At 53.9% G+C, this 22,583-nt stretch overlaps 1 protein-coding gene across 1 annotated transcript in view; it reads right to left on the reverse strand.

Annotated features, from left to right (window-relative positions):
• LOC116944686 (hexokinase-1-like) overlaps positions 1–22,583 on the reverse strand; it is a 59,722-nt gene that overhangs the window by 21,342 nt on the left and 15,797 nt on the right. The window contains exons 2-6 of the mRNA XM_032958458.2: positions 8,987–9,149; positions 8,439–8,578; positions 3,638–3,757; positions 3,028–3,123; positions 1,648–1,747 (exon numbers count right to left, since the gene is read on the reverse strand). Coding sequence (XP_032814349.1) covers positions 1,648–1,747; positions 3,028–3,123; positions 3,638–3,757; positions 8,439–8,578; positions 8,987–9,149 — 619 coding nt within the window. The remainder of the gene's footprint in view (positions 1–1,647; positions 1,748–3,027; positions 3,124–3,637; positions 3,758–8,438; positions 8,579–8,986; positions 9,150–22,583) is intronic.

Below are 22,583 nucleotides of genomic sequence, written 5' to 3' on the forward strand. Positions count from 1 at the left end.
TGGGTTCGATTAGGGAAGTCGAATTAGTGATGATTTTGTTGGTTTTAGTCGCCAGACTATTGGTAGGGTCTCTATTAATTTTGGTATAGCAGCCATCATTGAGAAGGTCCTGAATTTAGTTTTTGTATGTGGTTTTATCCAGATATACAAACACAGACAAAACTTTAATCGAAAAGATGGATTCAGATTGAGCAATCATTGGAAGGATGTGATAACTACGTCACGTTTCAACTGCTGTGATTCTCACTCTTACACCCGTGCTGTTTGTTTACTAATTCAAGCTCAGTGACATGCTAATTTCTCCAGCCCCCACCCATCCCTGCAAGACCACAAACCCCCCCCCCCACCCCCGTGAACTCCTACAGCCACGACTCTACAAACTCCCCCCTCCCCCCCCCTCCTGTACCTATATAAAGCCACAACAGCAGATCATTCTTTCTCACCTGATGACGGATGCTTGTGTTGCGACCAAAACGTTGTGTTCTTTTATTCTTTTTTCTATCTAAGTGACTTTACTGAAAGAACCAGAGAGTATGGATTCCTGCAGTCACGAAAGCTTCAAATCAAGATTGTTTTGATGGTTGCTGGCCACTCCACTGAAGATGTGTGCAGTAAATTACAAAGCGATTTTAATACAATTCAACATCAACTAATCACACTTAAGCTAGTTCTGAATGCCAATAAATAAAAAATAAATGACCTTGGGGTCATCATAGACTCTAAACTCATTTTCCAGGATCACATTTTACAGACTGGGAGAAATGCAAATTTTTTTAACTAGCTTTCGCTACAGACAAAAAACATTAATAATTACCAGCTAAGTTTCGGTTAGAATTGGTAAAGGTTACCAACTGGGACGTTGCGTATCAATCTGCCTCGATACAACACTGAATAAGCTCATTCCCACTTACTATTCCACTCGAAGATTTTCTCTGGATGCCTCTTATAAGACCAATCGTGACTTGTACAAAAAAATATAATTAATATCACTCCATGATCGCAGAACGATTAACCAGGCATTGTTCATTTACAATATCCTTTGTGGTAATTAGGCGGAATATTTATTTCATTTCTTGACACAACGGGAGGGCAAACCTCACCTGAGGAGTTCATCACTCCTTCTGTTGAACGTTCCCAGACATAAAACATTTTTGGTGAACGTGCGTTTATGGTGGCTGCCCCTGGTCTGTGGAAAAATATTGCCAAAAAACTTGGTCTATAGTCAATGCCATCGATCACTCACTTTAAATCGCTACTTTCATCTGAATTCGTGCCTAGCTACCAGTGTATAAAGAGTTGGATGAGTTGAAAATATGAATGGCCTGTAATTGTTGAGACAACTTTTTTTTGGACGCTGTGTTTTTTTTATTCCTCACGATAAAGCCATCGTGTTTTAGGCCATATCTGCATTATAATTAATAAAGCAGATTTAAATTCGTATTTCTTCGAGATAAAGCGTGCTATCTATTTGTTCTTTCGCTTAACTGCTAGTGTATATTTTAGATGTATTTTACTGTGACTTATGCGTATATAGGGAAAGTGGTGTTCTTTTTTGTTGCTGAAACCCGATTTAAGAGCTTATTGGCTCACAGGGTAAGTGAAAATAAACTGAACTGAGCAGTGCGTAGGAGCGTGCGGAGCGCTCACCCACGATGAGGCCGATCTCACAGCGGTGGTCGTCGTAGCCGCACGTCATCATGGTGCCCACCGTGTCGTTCACCACTGCCACAATGTCAATCTCAAAATCCTGCGGCGCGAGCACAGCACACACGGTACACGCACACAGTAAGCATGGTACACATACGGTAAACACATAGTACACATACAGTACACATGGTATACACGCAGGGTACACATGCATGGCACACATAGCACACAAGCAGGATACACACACACGGTACACATACAGTAGACACACACGGTACACAGTACACACACATGGTACACATATGGTACACAGAGTAGACACACACACGCTACGCACACGGTACACATGGTACACATGGTACATGTACGGTACACACACATGGTGCACATAGTACACACATAGGGTACATACACAGGGTACACACACACGGTGCACATAGTACACACACAGGGTACACACACACGGTGCACATAGTACACACACAGGGTACACACACACGGGATACATGGTACACACACATGGTACACACACATGGTACATATACGGTACACACACATGGTACACATACGGTACACACACATTACACACACATGGTACACATACGGTACACACACATTACACACAAACGGTACACACAAGGTGCACACACGGTACACATAGTACACATACAGGATACACACACACGGTACACACACACGGTACACACACACGGTACACACACACATGGTACACACACACGGTACACACAGTACACATACAGGATACACACACACGGTACACACACGGTACACACACACGGTACACACGGTACACACACACAGTACACACACGGTACACACAGTACACATACAGGATACACACACACGGTACACACACGGTACACACACACGGTACACATGGTACACACACACGGTACACACACGATACACACACATGGTATACATGGTACACACACAAGGTACACACACGGTACACACACATGGTACACACACACGGTACACATACACAGTATACATTGTACACACACAGGAGGATGTGGAGCTGATTGGACTTGCTGAAGAATGGTACCAGTGGCATCAAGATTGGCCTCTGTGGAGGAGGCTTGTGAAGGATGCTACTGAACAGTTGGAGGCAGTAACCCAACAGCAACAGCAGAGGGCAGAGGAGCGACGCTCACAACAAAGAGCGGAGTGCCGGGCGGCTAACACGAAGCGGATGTGGCACAGTGGGGCGCACAGGTGAAGCATCCGCCAGTCATCTCTGTAAGTCAGCGAGCCTTTGACACTTCACGTGGCCTCTGAGTGCACCTAGCTTGGCACAAGTGCCGTGGTGATGTCACCGCCATTTCGTGGTAAACGGTGGCTGTTGTGCTGCTGTACCCCGCGGCGCTGGATGGCATCGCGCAGCATCTTTACCACGTTCTGCCCCTCCACTCCGCTCACGTGGAAACGCTTTGTCCAGCGCAGGAGCACGCTCTGAGCACATTCGTGAGGGCACACAGAGACGGGGACGGAGACGCAGGGACGGAGACGTGGGTGGCACACGGGGAAAGAGACACGGGGATAGAGACGCGGGGACAGAGACGTGGGGGGCACATTGGGATAGAGACATTCGGGAAGACACAGACAATGCAGCGGGACATTGGAAGACACAGATTCACGTGGGGAGACACAGGAACACACATGGTTAGGGTTCGGTAGACAGTCAATGCAAAAAGTGGTAGAAATGTGGCAGGGACAGTTGTGGTGATGGTGGGGTTTGTGGTGATGGTGTTGATGGTGGACAAAATGGTGGCGATGATGGTGGTAGAAGGTGGTGACGGTGGAAGGAGTGGTGATGATGCTTACGATGGTAGTGGTGATGATGATGATAATGATGTTGGTGATGTTGGTGATGGTGGTGATAGCAATGGTAGTGGTGTTGGTAGGGATGGTGGTGGTAGGAGTGATGATGGTGATGGTAGTGGTAGTAGTGGTGGCGCGGTGGCACCTCGCCGTTGACGTTGTGGCGGCAGGGGAAGGAGAAGGTGAAGCCCAGAGGGAGCTTCTTGTCCTTAATCTTCAGTTTTTCCATGAATGAGCTCAGACACGCTGCCACGTGGTCAAACAGCTGACAGGGTCATCGGGGGGACACGGGGAGGCAGAGGCATGGAGGGGGCACACGGGGAGACAAGGGAGAGACAGGGGGGACACGGCAAAGGCACGAGAGAGACAGGGGACACACGGAGACACGAGGACGTTTTATCACGTAGAAAGAGAAAAATACGCTTACACACATACACTCGGTTGTAACGACACACAAACAAACCCCCCCCTCCACACACATACACGCGTAAGCCCCGCAAACACACATAGACAGAGATCCCCGTGTAGCCTTAACAGACTGTTGCGGCAAGGGGTGTTAGCGAGCACCTATTAAGGCCGGAACGAACAACGATGAAGTGGGTAGCCAGCGCCACTCCCGGCCGCCTTTGTCTCCCCAGTAGCGATTTTTACACACTGCACCAGGGAGTTATTTGAGGCTGAGTCGACCTAGGAGAGGGCCAGGTCCGGTTCAAGCAATCGTCACCGATGCTAGTGGCCGTGAGCGGGAATTTAACTCAGTTCACCGGGGTTCGTAGCGCAGAGCGCAAACGGCTGCGCCACCACTCCCCACGCGCGCACTCAACACTAAGACCCAAACAATGACACGGACGCTTTGCGGACAGCTGCTGCTCCGACACGAGGGGGCACGAACAGACGCACACAGCCCAGCGCACTCATGTGGAGGCGTACGCACAGGGGACACGCGTGCACGTAGACACTGCCATTTGATGCTATTTTTAACTAAAGAGACTATCAAGGAAATAACTTTGCAAATGCTGAGCACCGGTTAAGGTCAGAACACACAAGGAGGGAGGTGTGGCTGGTAGCACGCCATTTGTCTTCCCAATGGTGATGTTTGCACACCGCACCGGGTACTCATTTGAGGCTGAGTCGACCTAGGGGAGCCCCAGGATCGGTTCGGATAATCGTCACCAGTGTTGGCCGTGATCAAGAATCGAACTGCCGGGTCGCCGGGTTCGTAGCGCAACGCGCTAACGATTACACTGCGGCTCCCCACAGAAGGGACACCCACCCACCCACACACACCACGCACAGGTAAACACACGTGCTACCCTGGAGCTATTTTGACTTGAACGCAAAATATACGCGAAGAACCTACTGGAAACGCAATCTCTAAATACACACACACACAGACACTCTAGCAATGCACAAACAGTGTGCCCATCACATGCACACACTGACACTGATAGCTGCTATAAGTGTCCCGTGCGTGTGAGGTGCGAGGAGTGAGAGTGCCTTCCTGGAGAGAGACATGAGTCACGGTCACGGGCAAAGGCCCACACATACGGAGGCACACGCACACAAACTTAGACACACTCACTGACACAGACACCGCTCACTCGTGCCAGTCCACATCTGCCAGATGGCAGATTACAGATCAACACAGAGATCAAAATGGACACAGACACACCCACAGCGACACACCCCCAAGCAAGTGCTGTTGGGGCCAACAGAGCACATGAAGGGCTGGTGTTGGCCACGCCACGGCGGGCCCCGTGCTGGCCACAGATTGGGAGAGATCTCATCTCAGGATCCAGAGACCCAGTCTCCCCGAGTCTCAGGACCCTGAGACCCAGTCTCCCCTGAGTCTCAGTAACCCGAGACCAGTCTCCCCGAGTCTCAGGACCCTGAGACCTAGTCTCCCCGAGTCTCAGTACCCTGAGACCGAGTCTCCCCGAGTCTCAGTAATCTGAGACCCAGTCTCCCCGAGTCTCAGTACCCTGAGACCCAGTCTCCCCTGAGTCTCAGTAACCTGAGACCAGTCTCCCCGAGTCACAGGACCCTGAGACCTAGTCTCCCCGAGTCTCAGTACCCTGAGACCTAGTCTCCCCGAGTCTCAGTACCCTGAGACCCAGTCTCCCCGAGCCTCAGTACCCTGAGACCCAGTCTCCCCGAGTCTCAGTACCCTGAGACCCAGTCTCCCCGAGTCTCAGTAACCTGAGACCCAGTCTACCCGAGCCTCAGTAACCTGAGAACCAGTCTCCCCGAGTCTCAGTAATCTGAGACCCAGTCTCCCCGAGTCTCAGGACCCTGAGACCCAGTCTCCCCGAGTCTCAGTACCCTGAGACCCAGTCTACCCGAGTCTCAGTAACCTGAGACCCAGTCTCCCCAAGTCTCAGTAACCTGAGACCCAGTCTCCCCGAGTCTCAGTAACCTGAGACCCAGTCTCCCCGAGTCTCAGTAACCTGAGACCCAGTCTCCCCGAGTCTCAGTAACCTGAGACCCAGTCTCCCCGAGTCAGGACCCTGAGACCCAGTCTCCCCGAGTCTCAGGACCCTGAGACCCAGTCTACCCCAGTCTCAGTAACCTGAGACCAGTCTCCCCGAGTCTCAGTAACCTGAGATCCAGTCTCCCCGAGTCTCAGGACCCTGAGACCCAGTCTCCCCGAGTCTCAGTAACCTGAGACCCAGTCTCCCCGAGTCTCAGTAACCTGAGACCCAGTCTCCCCGAGTCTCAGTCACCTGAGACCCAGTCTCCCCGAGTCTCAGGACCCTGAGACCCAGTATCCCCGAGTCTCAGGACCCTGAGACCCAGTCTCCCCGAGTCTCAGTAACCTGAGACCCAGTCTCCCCGAGTCTCAGTACCCTGAGACCCAGGCTCCCCGAATCTCAGGACCCTGAGACCCAGTCTCCCCGAGTCTCAGTACCCTGAGACCCAGGCTCCCCGAGTCTCAGGATCCTGAGACCCAGTCTCCCCCGAGTCAGAGTACCCTGAGACCCAGTCTCCCCGAGTCTCAGTACCCTGAGACCCAGTTTCCCCAAGTCTCAGTACCCTGAGACCCAGTCTCCTCGAGTCTCACGATCCTGAGACCCAGTCTCCCCGAGTCTCAGTAACCTGAGACTCAGTCTCCCCGAGTCTCAGTACCATGAGACCCAGTCTCCCCGAATCTCAATACCGTGAGACCCAGATCAAAATGGACACAGACACACCCACAGCGACACACCCCCAAGCAAGTGCTGTTGGGGCCAACAGAGCACATGAAGGGCTGGTGTTGGCCACGCCACGGCGGGCCCCGTGCTGGCCACAGATTGGGAGAGATCTCATCTCAGGATCCAGAGACCCAGTCTCCCCGAGTCTCAGGACCCTGAGACCCAGTCTCCCCTGAGTCTCAGTAACCCGAGACCAGTCTCCCCGAGTCTCAGGACCCTGAGACCTAGTCTCCCCGAGTCTCAGTACCCTGAGACCGAGTCTCCCCGAGTCTCAGTAATCTGAGACCCAGTCTCCCCTGAGTCTCAGTAACCTGAGACCAGTCTCCCCGAGTCACAGGACCCTGAGACCTAGTCTCCCCGAGTCTCAGTACCCTGAGACCTAGTCTCCCCGAGTCTCAGTACCCTGAGACCCAGTCTCCCCGAGCCTCAGTACCCTGAGACCCAGTCTCCCCGAGTCTCAGTACCCTGAGACCCAGTCTCCCCGAGTCTCAGTAACCTGAGACCCAGTCTACCCGAGCCTCAGTAACCTGAGAACCAGTCTCCCCGAGTCTCAGTAATCTGAGACCCAGTCTCCCCGAGTCTCAGGACCCTGAGACCCAGTCTCCCCGAGTCTCAGTACCCTGAGACCCAGTCTACCCGAGTCTCAGTAACCTGAGACCCAGTCTCCCCAAGTCTCAGTAACCTGAGACCCAGTCTCCCCGAGTCTCAGTAACCTGAGACCCAGTCTCCCCGAGTCTCAGTAACCTGAGACCCAGTCTCCCCAAGTCTCAGTAACCTGAGACCCAGTCTCCCCGAGTCAGGACCCTGAGACCCAGTCTCCCCGAGTCTCAGGACCCTGAGACCCAGTCTACCCCAGTCTCAGTAACCTGAGACCAGTCTCCCCGAGTCTCAGTAACCTGAGATCCAGTCTCCCCGAGTCTCAGGACCCTGAGACCCAGTCTCCCCGAGTCTCAGTAACCTGAGACCCAGTCTCCCCGAGTCTCAGTAACCTGAGACCCAGTCTCCCCGAGTCTCAGTCACCTGAGACCCAGTCTCCCCGAGTCTCAGTAACCTGAGACCCAGTCTCCCCGAGTCTCAGTACCCTGAGACCCAGGCTCCCCGAATCTCAGGACCCTGAGACCCAGTCTCCCCGAGTCTCAGTACCCTGAGACCCAGGCTCCCCGAGTCTCAGGATCCTGAGACCCAGTCTCCCCCGAGTCAGAGTACCCTGAGACCCAGTCTCCCCGAGTCTCAGTACCCTGAGACCCAGTTTCCCCAAGTCTCAGTACCCTGAGACCCAGTCTCCTCGAGTCTCACGATCCTGAGACCCAGTCTCCCCGAGTCTCAGTAACCTGAGACTCAGTCTCCCCGAGTCTCAGTACCATGAGACCCAGTCTCCCCGAATCTCAATACCGTGAGACCCAGTCTCCCCGAGTCTCAATACCGTGAGACCCAGTCTCCCCGAGTCTCAGTAACCTGAGACCCAGTCTCCCCGAGTCTTAGTAACCTGAGACCCAGTCTCCCCGAGTCTCAGTAACCTTAGACCCAGTCTCCCCGAGTCTCAGTACCCTGAGACCCAGTCTCCCCGAGTCTCAGTAACCTGAAACCCAGTCTCCCCGAGTCTAAGTAACCTGAGACCAGTCTCCCCGAGTCTTAGGACCTTAAGACAATGCACAGGTGCACTGAACCGCCTTGTGTCCCAGCACCTTGGCTGCAGCTCCTAGTCCCATGCCCCCCGTACCCCAATGTCCCTGTGCACCCCCCTCCACTGCCTACCTGGGGACCAGTGCCTCGGATGATGGTGTCGGGGACCTCGTACACCTCGTCCTCCATGTCGATCGTCTGCGTCTCGACGCGCACGCGCAGGATGCGGAAGCTTGAGCCGCCCAGGTCCAGCGCCAGGAAGTCTCCCTTCTCTACATGCGGGGGTGTAGGGGGGCGCGGAGAACATGGAGGGGGGGCACGGAGGGAGAGACAGAGACACAGCCGTCAAATGTTTAATTGAAGTGAGGAGGCCCAGTTGATCTGTGAGGCTCACGCCAGGGCCCGCTCCGACCGAGAATTACAGAGGAAGTTACACGGGTAGAGAAACATGGGGAGACATGGAGGGAGACACAGGGGGAGACACGGGGGGAGACATGGGGGGAGACACGGGGGAGACATGGGGGCATGGGGGAGACACAGGGAGACATGGGGGAGACACGCAGAAATACAGGGAAGCCTCAAGGAGACACAGGGATATGCGGAAACACACAGGAGCACACAGGGAGGTGTGGGGAGACACCGGGACACGAGGGAGAGACGGGGAGATATGGGAGACAGACCGGATCCGTCGGGCGTGGAGCGCACGAACGTGGGCAGCATCTTGACGGGCGCACGTGACCGCGCCTCCTTGTCGAGGCCGCGCTCCATCTCCAGCTTCATCTGCTCCATGATGGCGCGCAGCCGCTCGTCACTCAGCTTCATCTCATACAGACACTTGTCCACCTGCACGCGGACACGAGGACACGGACAACGGGAGACGGACACGGGAGGATGGGACACAGGGAGACATGGGAAGGAGGAGCAGTCATTTCACATGAGCCATATGTTTATTCACACAAAGACAAAGGATACCCGTATAGCCCTGAACAGACTGTCGGGGAAAGTGCTGTTTATGAAGGCCGGCACAGCACACGAGGAGGTGGGTGGCCAACACCACGCCCGACCGTCTTTGTCTCCCCAGTAGCGATGTTTACACACCAGGCACTCGTTTGAGGCCGAGTCGACCTAGGGAAGGCCCAGGAGCGGTTCAGATAATCGTTACTGGTGTTGGCCGTGAGCGGGACTCGAACTGCTGGGTTCATTGCGCAGTGCGCTAACCGCTACTCTACGGCTCCCACACACGCACACACCCACACACACCCACACACACACCCACACGCACACACCCACACACGCACACACGCACACACGCACACACACCCACACACGCACACGCACACACGCACACACGCACACACCCACACACGCACACACGCACACACCCACACACCCACACACCCACACACGCACACACGCACACACCCAAACACCCACACACCCACACACCCACACACCCACACACGCACACACCCACACATCCACACACGCACACACGCACACACCCGGCCGATTCGTGACACATGCTGAGGAAGTGTCACCACGTATCTCTGCTCCCACGCTCTTCCTGTTTATCTCCCTGCTGCTGCCCGTGAGTAGGCAGGATCCCCCATGCTACCATGAATATTTCCACCCTCTCCCCAAATACCGAACTCTTTAAGTTCGGAGTAGTGGTAGAGCAACGCCTGTAATGATCCAGCAGCACTGTGGAGGCAGCAGATAGGGTTGGTGGATCACAAACACAGATGGTGTGAAACTTCCCTTCCCGTGGGCGACGAGAAGGTGCCCATACCCTGGCTTGCCAAAAAGCGGTCCTGTAAATGTGGACTCCACCTGTCCCACCTATATGCGTTGCCTCCTCGCGCGCGAGGGTTCTCTCATGGTTTCTCTCCTCCCACACGTGTAAAGACTCATTGTTAATTGGCCGAGAACACCTTCACAGATATAAAGGACTGCAGAGCTTGGGCAATTGTTGGTAGCGCCGAGTCACAGCGTGGGTCGTCTGTGGTTCCTCCTCGCACCTCTGAGCCATTCTCTCTGTGAGCGCGAGCAAACACTGAGCGCAAGTGGCGGCGCAGCATTACAAGTTGACACCGCACTATACTATATTATATTTTAAAAAATTCTAGCTGGTTCGTACGGACAGACGGTCACGTCCAAAGAGCATGTGCGTTGCTAATTAGTGTCACACACACCCAATGTACTAGATTATCGTGGTGGTGGTGATGATGATTATGATGATGAGCCCCTGTGAGCGAGCCACCAAGCCACCTCGGGGAGACAACGTTACTTCTATGTTGTTGTTTTAGAGCCAGATCACTCGACTAGCCACTGCAAGTTTTGTGTCGCTCGCGATCCGCTACGTAGCCGAGCATCGGCGGAATTCAGCAGGGATCGATACGTGGAGGCTCAGAGATCACTCGGCCAGCAGTTAATGCTGCTGCTGATGTCCATGTGGATGATGGCTGTGAGCGGTATTATTAGCGGTGCGGAAGAGAGGGCACAGCTGCTGTGGGTTTTATATCGGCACGGTGTGCAGAGACAAAATAGAGGCTCCCTCTCGCTCGCTCGCGTGCTGTGTGCCGCACGACGCGTGCCGCACGCCGCGTTGTGTGCTGTTTGCATAGAGGAGGCGGCACGCACACTGGGGGGGATTCAAGGGGACACCACCAACAGCTGATGGCAAAACGAGACCTATCCCTCAATGTAGCCCTAACCCTAACACTCAATGTAGTCCTAACACAAATTCCAACCGTATATCTTAATGTTATCCTAAATGTCAACCCTAATCCCTATCCCATGAATAAACTCTTAACAAAGTCCTCCATATCAATCCTATTCCATAACCCTATCCCCTATCCATTTCTAACTGCTTATTATGTTAAGTTTGTTGTTCTTCCCCCACACCTCCGATTAGCAGTTAGCTCAACATACATACATCTCTTACCCTATCCCCTAATGCTATCCCCCCCCCCCCCCCGTGTGAGTTCTATCTCCAAGCCGTGTAATCCGCGTCTCGGTTGCCCTTGACATTCAGGGTGCGTGGTCTCCTCAACACAGAAATAGACCCTTCCTCCACTCCCTCCATCCCTCCCTCCCTCCCACAGGGACCTTGTCTCCTTCCTCCTCATCAACTCTCTTGATAGGTCATGCACCTTAATTGGGGGACCCTAATTGGGAGCCATGTGGTTGGAAACCAGGGTAAACACTCATCCACACAGAGCACATTGTACATGTGCACCGGTCTCTGTGTGAGTCGGCAGGCCACTGTGCGAGTCGGTGGGCTTCTGTGCGAGTTGGTGGGCCTCTGTGCGAGCGAGTCAGTGGGCCTCTGTGCGAGCGAGTCAGTGGGCCTCTGTGCGAGCGAGTCAGTGGGCCTCTACGCGAGTCTATGGATTGATGTTAGTCAATCACAATGTAATTTGTCTTTTTTCCGACGAAGATTCACGACAAGAGGATTGTCCAGATGGAGCAGCACCCTCCTTGAGATCCCTCCCAGATCCATGAATGACGTTCACACGAGAAGCCAAGCCTTCATCTCCTGTCAATCACCCTCCTCCTCCTCCCTCTCCACTCTCTACCCCGCCTCCCCCTTCTCCCCTCTTCCTCCACCTCCTCCCCACCTCACCCCCCTCCTCTTCACCTCTTCCTCCTCCATATCCCTTTCCTCCGCCTCCCTCTCCTCCACCAACACCTCCTCCCACACCCCTTCCCTCGCCAAGGCGGTTGGAACATTCCACTGCGGTTAGGTCATGTGATCACAACCGAGTCACAGCAGACGCCGGGGTGAGATCAATGCGCGCACAGCGCAGGCAATGTCAGACAGAGGACCCACGCACACAAAAGTCCCCCGTCCAGCCTGCACAGGTTGTCAGGCCAAGTGCTGTAAGCGAGCAGCACCTATGAAGGCCGGCACAGCACACGAGGGGGGTGGGTGGCCGGCCAGCATCACGCCCGGCCGCCTTTGTCTCCCCTCTGCAGATCTTTTACACACCGCACCAGGTCATGCTCATTTAAGGCTGAGTCGACCTAGGGCAGGCCCCAGAACTGGTTCAGATATTCGTCTCCCCGAATTCGGGTAGTCAGGTTCATAGCGCAGTACGCTAACCATTGTGCCACCGCTCCCCACACGCACGCGCATGCAGGCAGTGGCAATGTCACACAGAGGACAAACAGCCTGCGCTCCCTGCGTGCGAGTGCTGGTGATGCGGATTGATGCTTCCACTGATGATGATGATGTTGCTGCTGACGATGCCGAACTCTCCTTGCCGTGTGTGGGCTCAGAGTTTTCCAGCCCGTGCTACCGCTGTTGCTTCTGCTGCTGCTAGTGACGCTGCCTACAATATACTAATCAGCAGCATTCGCTTGGCGAGTTAATTGCTCTTCGCGATTGGCGTGGTTTTTTTTATGATTCTGCTGTTTCTGATGATTCTGCTGATGCTGCTGTGATGATGACACTCACACATTTTATATGATGGCAACTGCACCTGGTGACTCGATGTGTGCACAGTGAGATTACACAACGAGTCTTCTCATGTGTCCTTAAGCCTGTGTGTGTCTGCGCGTGAGTGTGTGCGTGTGTGAATGTGCGTGTGTGAATGTGCGTGTGTGAATGTGCATGTGTGAATGTGCGTGTGTGAATGTGCGTGTGTGCGTGCAATAGTGTGAGGAGCGGTAGTATACCGGTTAGCGCGCTGCGATACGAATCCAGGAATCGACCCGAGTTTGATTCCCGCTCACGGCCAACACCAGTGACGACTATCTGAATCGGTCATGCCCCCCCCCCGCCCCAGATCGACTCAGCCTCAAATGAGTACTTGGTGCGGTGTGTAAACATCGCTACTGGAGAGACAAAGGCGGCCGGCTGTGGTGCTGGCCACCCACCGCCTCGTGTGCCGTACCGGCCTTCATAGGTGCTCGCTAACAGCACTTGCCCCCTACAGTCTGTTAAGGCTGTATGGGGGACCTTTGTTAGGGAGATGCTTGCATGGCAAAGGTTGAGATGCCACGGACTCAATATCATCCCTCGCCGGCCCCGTAGCACCGTTTCAGCCAATGGCACGAGATTTCGGGGTACAGGATACCCGCGAAAGGCCAAAACGGTCCCCCGCGATGGTTAAATTGGTGTACAAAGAGGTTGCCTGCGATAGGTCGAAACCCGCGAATTCCGAGGGTCTCCAGATCTGTATGTGACGAGTATGATTCCGTGTGTGACGGTCTTCAACTGCACACACGCAGCATCACGCGCAGCATCTGATCACCACCGCCGCCACTCCCCCAGAGGCTCCCCCGCCGGTCCAGGCTGGCTCACGAATGACTGAGCCCTGGCTCTGCGCCTCGGAGTTGTCTATTGAACATTGCATCCAATGTGTGATGTGCGGCAATAAACTGTTCATTCGTTTACGAGCTTTTCTGCCCGTCCAAGGACGGTTGTATATTGCAGTACATCTGAAATATTCAAGATAAAAAATGTTCAGCTCAATTAATGGGGGGGGGGGGTGCCCCATGTGGAGTGACGTCACCCGTTAATGGTTATTGTGGAGGGGTGCGGTATGTAGAGTGACGTCACCTGCTCATGATTATTAATGAGGGGAGGGGGGGTGCGGCATGTGGAGTGCTCTTTTGCAGTGACGTCACGTACGGATGTGGCACTGTGCTGCGTATTTATTTTTCACCGTCACTTTCTGTAAATAAACGTCAAATTTGAAGCGACTTTGCGTAATAAATTATTTAATTCAGCTCGACCTTCCTCTGCGTTAGTGTAAAAATCCACCCACTCATTAATATTAATGAGGGGGGGTGGGCCTCATGTGGAGTGACGTCACGTGGGGGTGGGCCTCATGTGGCGTGACGTCACGCGTGGGACATTCTTGGCTCATTATATTAGTTAATGGGTCTCTGTGCGAGTCTGTGGGTTTCTGTGAGTCTGTGGGTCTCTGTGCGAGTCAGTGGGTCTCTGTGCGAGTCTGTGGGTCTCTGTGCGAGTCTGTGGGTCTCTGTGCGAGTCTGTGGGTCTCTGTGCGAGTCTGTGGGTCTCTGTGCGCGTCTGTGGGTCTCTGTGCGAGTCTGTGGGTCTCTGTGCAAGTCTGTGGGTCTCTGTGCAAGTCTGTGGGAGTCTGTGGGTCTCTGTGCGAGTCTGTGGGTCTCTGTGCGAGTCTGTGGGTCTCTGTGCGAGTCTGTGGGTCTCTGTGCGAGTCTGTGGGTCTCTGTGCGAGTCTGTGGGTCTCTGTGCGAGTCTGTGGGTCTCTGTGCGAGTCTGTGGGTCTCTGTGCGAGTCTGTGGTTCTCTGTGCGAGTCTGTGGGTCTCTGTGCGCGTCTGTGGGTCTCTGTGCGAGTCTGTGGGTCTCTGTGCAAGTCTGTGGGTCTCTGTGCAAGTCTGTGGGAGTCTGTGGGTCTCTGTGCGAGTCTGTGGGTCTCTGTGCGAGTCTGTGGGTCTCTGTGCGAGTCTGTGGGTCTCTGTGCGAGTCTGTGGGTCTCTGTGCGAGTCTGTGGGTCTCTGTGCGAGTCTGTGGGTCTCTGTGCGAGTCTGTGGGTCTCTGTGCGAGTCTGTGGGTCTCTGTGCGAGTCTGTGGTTCTCTGTGCGAGTCTGTGGGTCTCTGTGCGAGTCTGTGGGTCTCTGTGCGAGTCTGTGGGTCTCTGTGCGAGTCTGTGGGTCTCTGTGCGAGTCTGTGGGTCTCTGTGCGAGTCTGTGGGTCTCTGTGCGAGTCTGTGGGTCTCTGTGCGAGTCTGTGGGTCTCTGTGCGAGTCTGTGGGTCTCTGTGCGAGTCTGTGGGTCTCTGTGCGAGTCTGTGGGTCTCTGTGCGAGTCTGTGGGTCTCTGTGCGAGTCTGTGGGTCTCTGTGCTAGTCTCTCTGCAAGTCACAGGCTGGGCCCATCCACTCGCTAGCCTTGAGAAACCGGTTTAGTTGCCGTGGTCGGGCTGGCGGAAACCGGGATTCAATGCCATAAACCCAATCATTACAACACATAGACAAAGGTCCCCCGTGCAACCCATAAAGCCTGTTTAAAGCAAGTGCTGTTAGCGAACACTCATCTAAGACTGATTTGACCGAGGGGATAATAAGGAAATGGTCAAATATTCGTGAGCGGATATCGAATTCGGGTCACCGGGTACGCTAACCACTCGCAACACGAACTCACTGACTCGCTCACTAAGTCACTCACACGCTGTCACGAACTCACAGTCCCAAACTCACTAACTCAATATCTCACAACAACAGCCGCCATTCGCCATTATATGTGGCGGTGTCATCACCAAGGTGCTTGTGCCAAGATAGGTGCACTTTGAGGCGACGTGAAGTGTCCAAGGCTCACGACTGACATTAGGTCACGGGACAGACCCAGGTGCCATAGACTGACTGGCGCCTGACTGACAGATGCACCATCTACACCCCCTATTGTGCCAACTTTGTGTTGTTGCCACCCGGCGCGCTGCTCGTTGTTATGAGCGTTGTTCCTACGCCCTCAGTTGTTGCTGGAGGGCGACTGCCTTCAACTGTCCAGTAGCAGCGTCCTTCACGAGCCTCCACCTCCACAGAGCACGATCTTGACACTGCTGGTACCAGTCATCGGCAAGTCCACTCAGCTCCACATCCTCCAGTACCGTAATCAGCTCCATCTCTTCTCCAGCGTGTACCGCGCCCGTTTATCACCCCCCGCCACCCCCTCTGTCTGGCCAACACAGAAGCTACTTGGAGGCACGCGTTGGCTGGGCACGTGGGGACGTGACCCAGCCAACGCAGCCTCTCACACACACTAGTAGCTCACACACACTCAGGAGCTCGCACACACACAGTATCTCACACACACACAGTAGCTCACACACACTCAGTAGCTCACACACTCAGTAGCTCACACACACTCAGTAGCTCACACACACTCAGTATCTCACACACACACAGTAGCTCACACACACTCAGTATCTCTCACACACACTCAGTATCTCTCACACACTCAGTAGCTCACACACACTCAGGAGCTCACAAACACTCAGTAGCTCGCACACACTCAGAAGCTCGCACACACTCAGTAGCTCGCACACTCAGTAGCTCGCACACACTCAGTAGCTCGCACACACTCAGTAGCTCGCACACACTCAGTAGCTCGCACACACTCAGTAGCTCGCACACACTCAGTATCTCGCACACACTCAGGAGCTCGCACACACTCAGGAGCTCGCACACACTCAGTAGCTCGCACACACTCAGTAGCTCGCACACACTCAGTAGCTCGCACACACTCAGTATCTCACACACACTCAGTAGCTCGCGCACACTAAGGAGCTCACACACACTCAGTAGCTCGCGCACACTCAGGAGCTCACACACACTCAGTATCTCTCACACACTCAGTAGCTCGCACACACACAGTAGCTCGCACACACTCAGTAGCTCGCACACACTCAGTAGCTCGCACACACTCAGTATCTCGCACACACTCAGTAGCTCGCACACACTCAGTAGCTCGCACACACTCAGTAGCTCGCACACACTCAGTAGCTCGCACACACTCAGTATCTCGCACACACTCAGGAGCCCGCACACACTCAGTAGCTCTCACACACTCAGTAGCTCACACACACTCAGTAGCTCACACACACACAGTAGCTCACACACACTCAGTATCTCACACACACTCAGTAGCTCGCACACATTCAGTATCTCGCACACACTCAGTAGCTCGCACACACTCAGTAGCTCGCACACTCAGTAGCTCGCACACACACAGTATCTCACACACAGTATCTCGCACACACTCAGTATCTCTCACACACTCAGTAGCTCACACACACATAGTATCTCACACACACACACAGTAGCTCGCACACACACAGTAGCTCGCACACACTCAGTAGCTCGCACACACTCAGTAGCTCGCACACACTCAGTATCTCGCACACACTCAGTAGCTCGCACACACTCAGTAGCTCGCACACACTCAGGAGCTCGCACACACTCAGTAGCTCGCACACACTCAGTAGCTCGCACACACTCAGTAGCTCGCACACACTCAGTAGCTCGCACACACTCAGGAGCTCGCACACACTCAGTAGCTCGCACACACTCAGTAGCTCGCACACACTCAGGAGCTCGCACACACTCAGTAGCTCGCACACACTCAGTAGCTCGCACACACTCAGTATCTCGCACACACTCAGGAGCTCGCACACACTCAGGAGCTCGCACACACTCAGTAGCTCGCACACACTCAGTAGCTCGCACACACTCAGTAGCTCGCACACACTCAGTAGCTCGCACACACTCAGGAGCTCGCACACACTCAGTAGCTCGCACACACTCAGTAGCTCGCACACACTCAGGAGCTCGCACACACTCAGTAGCTCGCACACACTCAGTAGCTCGCACACACTCAGTAGCTCGCACACACTCAGTATCTCGCACACACTCAGTATCTCGCACACACTCAGTAGCTCGCACACACTCAGTAGCTCGCACACACTCAGTAGCTCGCACACACTCAGTAGCTCGCACACACTCAGTAGCTCGCACACACTCAGTAGCTCGCACACACTCAGGAGCTCGCACACACTCAGTAGCTCGCACACACTCAGGAGCTCGCACACACTCAGTAGCTCGCACACACTCAGTAGCTCGCACACACTCAGGAGCTCGCACACACTCAGTAGCTCGCACACACTCAGGAGCTCGCACACACTCAGTAGCTCGCACACACTCAGTAGCTCGCACACACTCAGTAGCTCGCACACACTCAGTAGCTCGCACACACTCAGTAGCTCGCACACACTCAGTAGCTCGCACACACTCAGTAGCTCGCACACACTCAGTAGCTCGCACACACTCAGTAGCTCGCACACACTCAGTAGCTCGCACACACTCAGTAGCTCGCACACACTCAGTAGCTCGCACACACTCAGTATCTCGCACACACTCAGGAGCTCGCACACACTCAGGAGCTCGCACACACTCAGTAGCTCACACACACTCAGTAGCTCTCACACACTCAGTAGCTCACACACACTCAGTAGCTCACACACACACACAGTAGCTCACACACACTCAGTATCTCGCACACACTCAGTAGCTCGCACACACTCAGTATCTCGCACACACTCAGTAGCTCGCACACACTCAGTAGCTCGCACACACTCAGTAGCTCGCACACACTCAGTAGCTCGCACACACTCAGTAGCTCGCACACACTCAGTAGCTCGCACACACTCAGTAGCTCGCACACACTCAGTAGCTCGCACACACTCAGTAGCTCGCACACACTCAGTAGCTCGCACACACTCAGTAGCTCGCACACACTCAGTAGCTCGCACACACTCAGTAGCTCGCACACACTCAGGAGCTCGCACACACTCAGTAGCTCGCACACACTCAGGAGCTCGCACACACTCAGTAGCTCGCACACACTCAGTAGCTCGCACACACTCAGTAGCTCGCACACACTCAGTAGCTCGCACACACTCAGTATCTCGCACACACTCAGGAGCTCACACACATTCAGTAGCTCTCACACACTCAGTAGCTCACACACACTCAGTAGCTCACACACACTCAGTAGCTCACACACACTCAGTAGCTCTCACACACCAACTCCCACAAACGTCTCACTCAATGTACACTCTAAGCGCTCACCAGCGCACTCTCACTCGCTCACTGCTCACCACAGAACAGCAGCGGCCGTCGCCGCCAACTGCGAGGATCAGGCAGGACCCTCCTCAAGGAGAGCCACAGGCCTGCGGTGTTTATTTTCGGGTGAATTTGGCGGCACGATGTCTGACGTTTTGCACCGCGTCCCGGGAACTTATTCGGACGCATGAATTTTGTACCTGAAGAAGCCCCCAGCCCTGCGAGTCGGCGTTGGCTCGGTAAGGCCTTTATCCAGCAGTGGACTGATCATGGCGAACGATGATGACAGTTGTTAGAGCTGTGGTGGTGGTACGTGCCTGCAATGCAACGACTTTGGAGGCAAGGGTTGGTGGACTGCACAGGGATTAGAGAGGTGCTGGCTGAGGGGAGTGGTACTTTTAAATCAGGCGGTGTTCATGAACGCGTCTGGTGCTGTCCCCACGTATTCGACATGGGTGCGTGGGGTGCTGGATATTCTCCGGTGTCGTTTTAGTGGCATTCATGGCTCAGTGTCCCCCCCCCCCCCAACTCCTAATGAGGAACTCATTTAATATGCGGCATTACTCAACGATTTTCACATAGATGCACACAACACTACCCCTAACACTATCCCTAAACCTACCCCTAATCCTTACACTACCCCTAACACTATCCCTAACCCTTACAGCACCTCTACCCCTTACACTATTGCTGCAGCTTACACTACCCCTATCCATAACGCTATCCTTAACCCTTACACTACCCATAAATCTACCCCAAATCCTAACACTACATCCAATACTAGCAATAATCATTGCCCTAAGATTAACAATAGCCCTAACCCTAGCCCTAATTTCAAACCACTAACCTAACCACAAACCCTAATACTAACTTATACTCCGAACCCTAACCAAACTCTCAAATCCTGAACCCTAACCCGAGCCCTAACCCTTAGCCTAACAACACGACCCCTAACACCAACTCTGAACCATAACCTTAGCCCTACCATATAAACCTAACCCTTCATCCCCAAGGCGGTAATGAACATTATAACATGGCCTTGATAGAGGTGCTCGCTAACAGCAGCCCCTCGACTATGAATCTGCTATAAGATAGGATCTCTGTCCCTTGCGAGTGTGCGTGCGAGACTGTGAGAGAGTGTAATCATGCGTGGGTGCGCGAGAGCGATGGTATGTGTCTGTGTGTACTGGTCCGTGTGTGTGTCGCTGTGTGTACTGGTCCGTGTGTGTGTCGCGATGTGAGGAGCGGTAGTGAAGTGGTTAGCGCGCTGGGCTTAGAACCCAGCGACCCGAGTTCGATTCCCGCTCACGGCCAACAAGTGACGATTATCGGAATATGTCCTGGGCCTCCCCGAGGTCGACTCAGCCTCAAATGAGTACCTGGTGCGATGTGTAAACATCGCCACTCGGGAGAGAAAGGCGGACGGGCGTGGTGCTGGCCACCCACCCCCTTGTGTGCTGTGCCGGCCTTCATAGGTGCTCGATAACAGCACTTGTTCCACAATTCTGTTAAGGCTATACGGGGGGTCTTTGTCTTTATTGTGTCGGTGCACGTGTGTTGCTGCGTGGCTCTGGGTGTGTGGGTGGCAAGTGACCACACGTACAGATCCTTGAAAGATCTGGACATAGTCCCATCATCAGTGAGCTACTCGAGCAGGCGGGGTCACATAGCCCGCATGCCCAGCCACCGGCATGCCCAAGCGGCTTCTGTTTGGCCGCATAGACGGGGCTAAATGGGCACGGCATGGGTTCGAGAAGAGATGGACTGCTGTACAGGAGGATCTAATGATGATTGGATTTGCCGATGACCAGTACCAGTAGTATAAAGATCGGCCTTTGTGGAGGAGGCTCATGAAGGATGCTACAACGAGTGGAGCGCGGGGCGGTTAAAACACAGAAAGGATCCGATTTGAAGCCTTCGTGACTGCAGGAATTACTCTTTGGTTCTTTCAGTAAAATCACGTAGAAAATAAAATCAAATAAGAATACGACGTTTCGATTGCAACACAAGCAACCGTCATCAGGTAAGAATGAATGAGAAAAAACACAGTAAAAACTTAGAAACACAATGCAACACAACACAGAGAGCCGGGCAACACAACAGCCAACACCCCAACTGGCTGACCACGCTCCCCCATCCCCGGTCGTCATCAGCGTGTGTTGCGATCGAAACGTCAGAGTCTTTTTGTCATTTTCCTTGAACCTACCTATGTGACTGTACCGAAAACCCCAAAGAATATAGAGGACATAATTTATGTCCGTCTGCTACAGCAGAGGTGTAGGCAAGAATTTAGATGGACATACGATACTTATGTATTTAATGGGACATCTGTGTTGGCGATTGGAGGCAGTCATCCTCCAACAACAACGGAGGTGAGAGGAGCGACGCTCACAGCAACGAGCGGAGCGCCGCGTGGCTAAAACGCAGCAAGTTGGCACAGTCGGGGGCACAGGTGGTGCATCTGCCGGTCATCTCAGGCGGTGAACTCAACATTTGGGTCTGTCCCGTGACCTGCCAGCGTACCTTCCGCACTTCACGTGGCCTCTAAGTGCACCTAGCTTGGCACAAGCGCTGTGGTGACCTCGCCACCACTTAAAGTGGTGAATGTCAGTGAGCATGTGTCAGCAAATGCGTGTTGGTGTAAACGTGTCAGCAAATGCGTGTTGGTGTAAACGTGTCAGCAAATGCGTGTTGGTGTATACGTGCGAGTATGTTAGTGTGTGGGTGTGTTCGTGTTAATGTATTAGTGTGTGGGTGTCAGTGCATGTGTGCACATGCCGTGGGGGGAGGTGATGCAGCGGCTCGCGCGCTGCGAACCCGGCGACCCGAGTTCCATTCCCGCTCATGGCCATTGCCGGCGACGATTATCTGAACCGGTCCTGGGCCTCCCATAGGTCGACTTAGCCTCAATTGAGTACCTGTTGTGGTGTGGAAACATCGCCACTCTGGAAACAAAGGTGGCCGGGCGTGGTGCTAGCCACCCCACCCCCTTTGTGTTTGCCGTGTCGGTCTTCATAGGTGCTCGCTAACAACACTTGCCCCAACAGTCTGTTTCGGCAATAGGGGGGATTTTTGTCTTTTTGTCTTGTGTACGTGCCTACGTGCCCTAATACCCTTACAGAAGCATGTTTGTGTCTTTTCCAAGATTCAGACACACTCTTCCACACATACACACACAATACAAAGATCCTCCGTATAGCCTCAACAGACTGTTGGGGCAGGTGCTGTTAGCGAGCACCTATTAAGGCCGGCAAGGCACACGAGGGGGTGGGTGGTCAGCACCACGCCAGACCGCCTTTGTCTCCCCAGTGGCGATGTTTACTACGCACCAGGTACTCATTTGACACACACACACATACTCCTCCCACACACACCACCGACACACCCTCTCCCACACACCTTGCGAGTGAAGCGACACACACACCCAAGGAGTGAGCACACCCTCTCATTCCTGTGGTCTCCGCTGTCTGCCAGGACACCGAGCCAGATGCCAACTCACTGCAGACGCCCACACAGATACAAACACCGTCCTGTGTGGGGACGGAGGGGTCCTAGAGCCATAACGGTTCCACTGGACCCCAACACCCCCCCCCCACGCACATAAAACAAAAGACAAAGACCCCCTGTGTAGCCTACGCAAGCTGTCGGGGGCAAGTGCTGTTCGT

The sequence above is a fragment of the Petromyzon marinus genome, chromosome 21, assembly GCF_048934315.1.
Source record: "Petromyzon marinus isolate PM22_M1 ecotype Great Lakes invasive population chromosome 21, UKy_Petmar_22M1.pri1.0, whole genome shotgun sequence".
Lineage (NCBI taxonomy): Eukaryota > Metazoa > Chordata > Hyperoartia > Petromyzontiformes > Petromyzontidae > Petromyzon > Petromyzon marinus.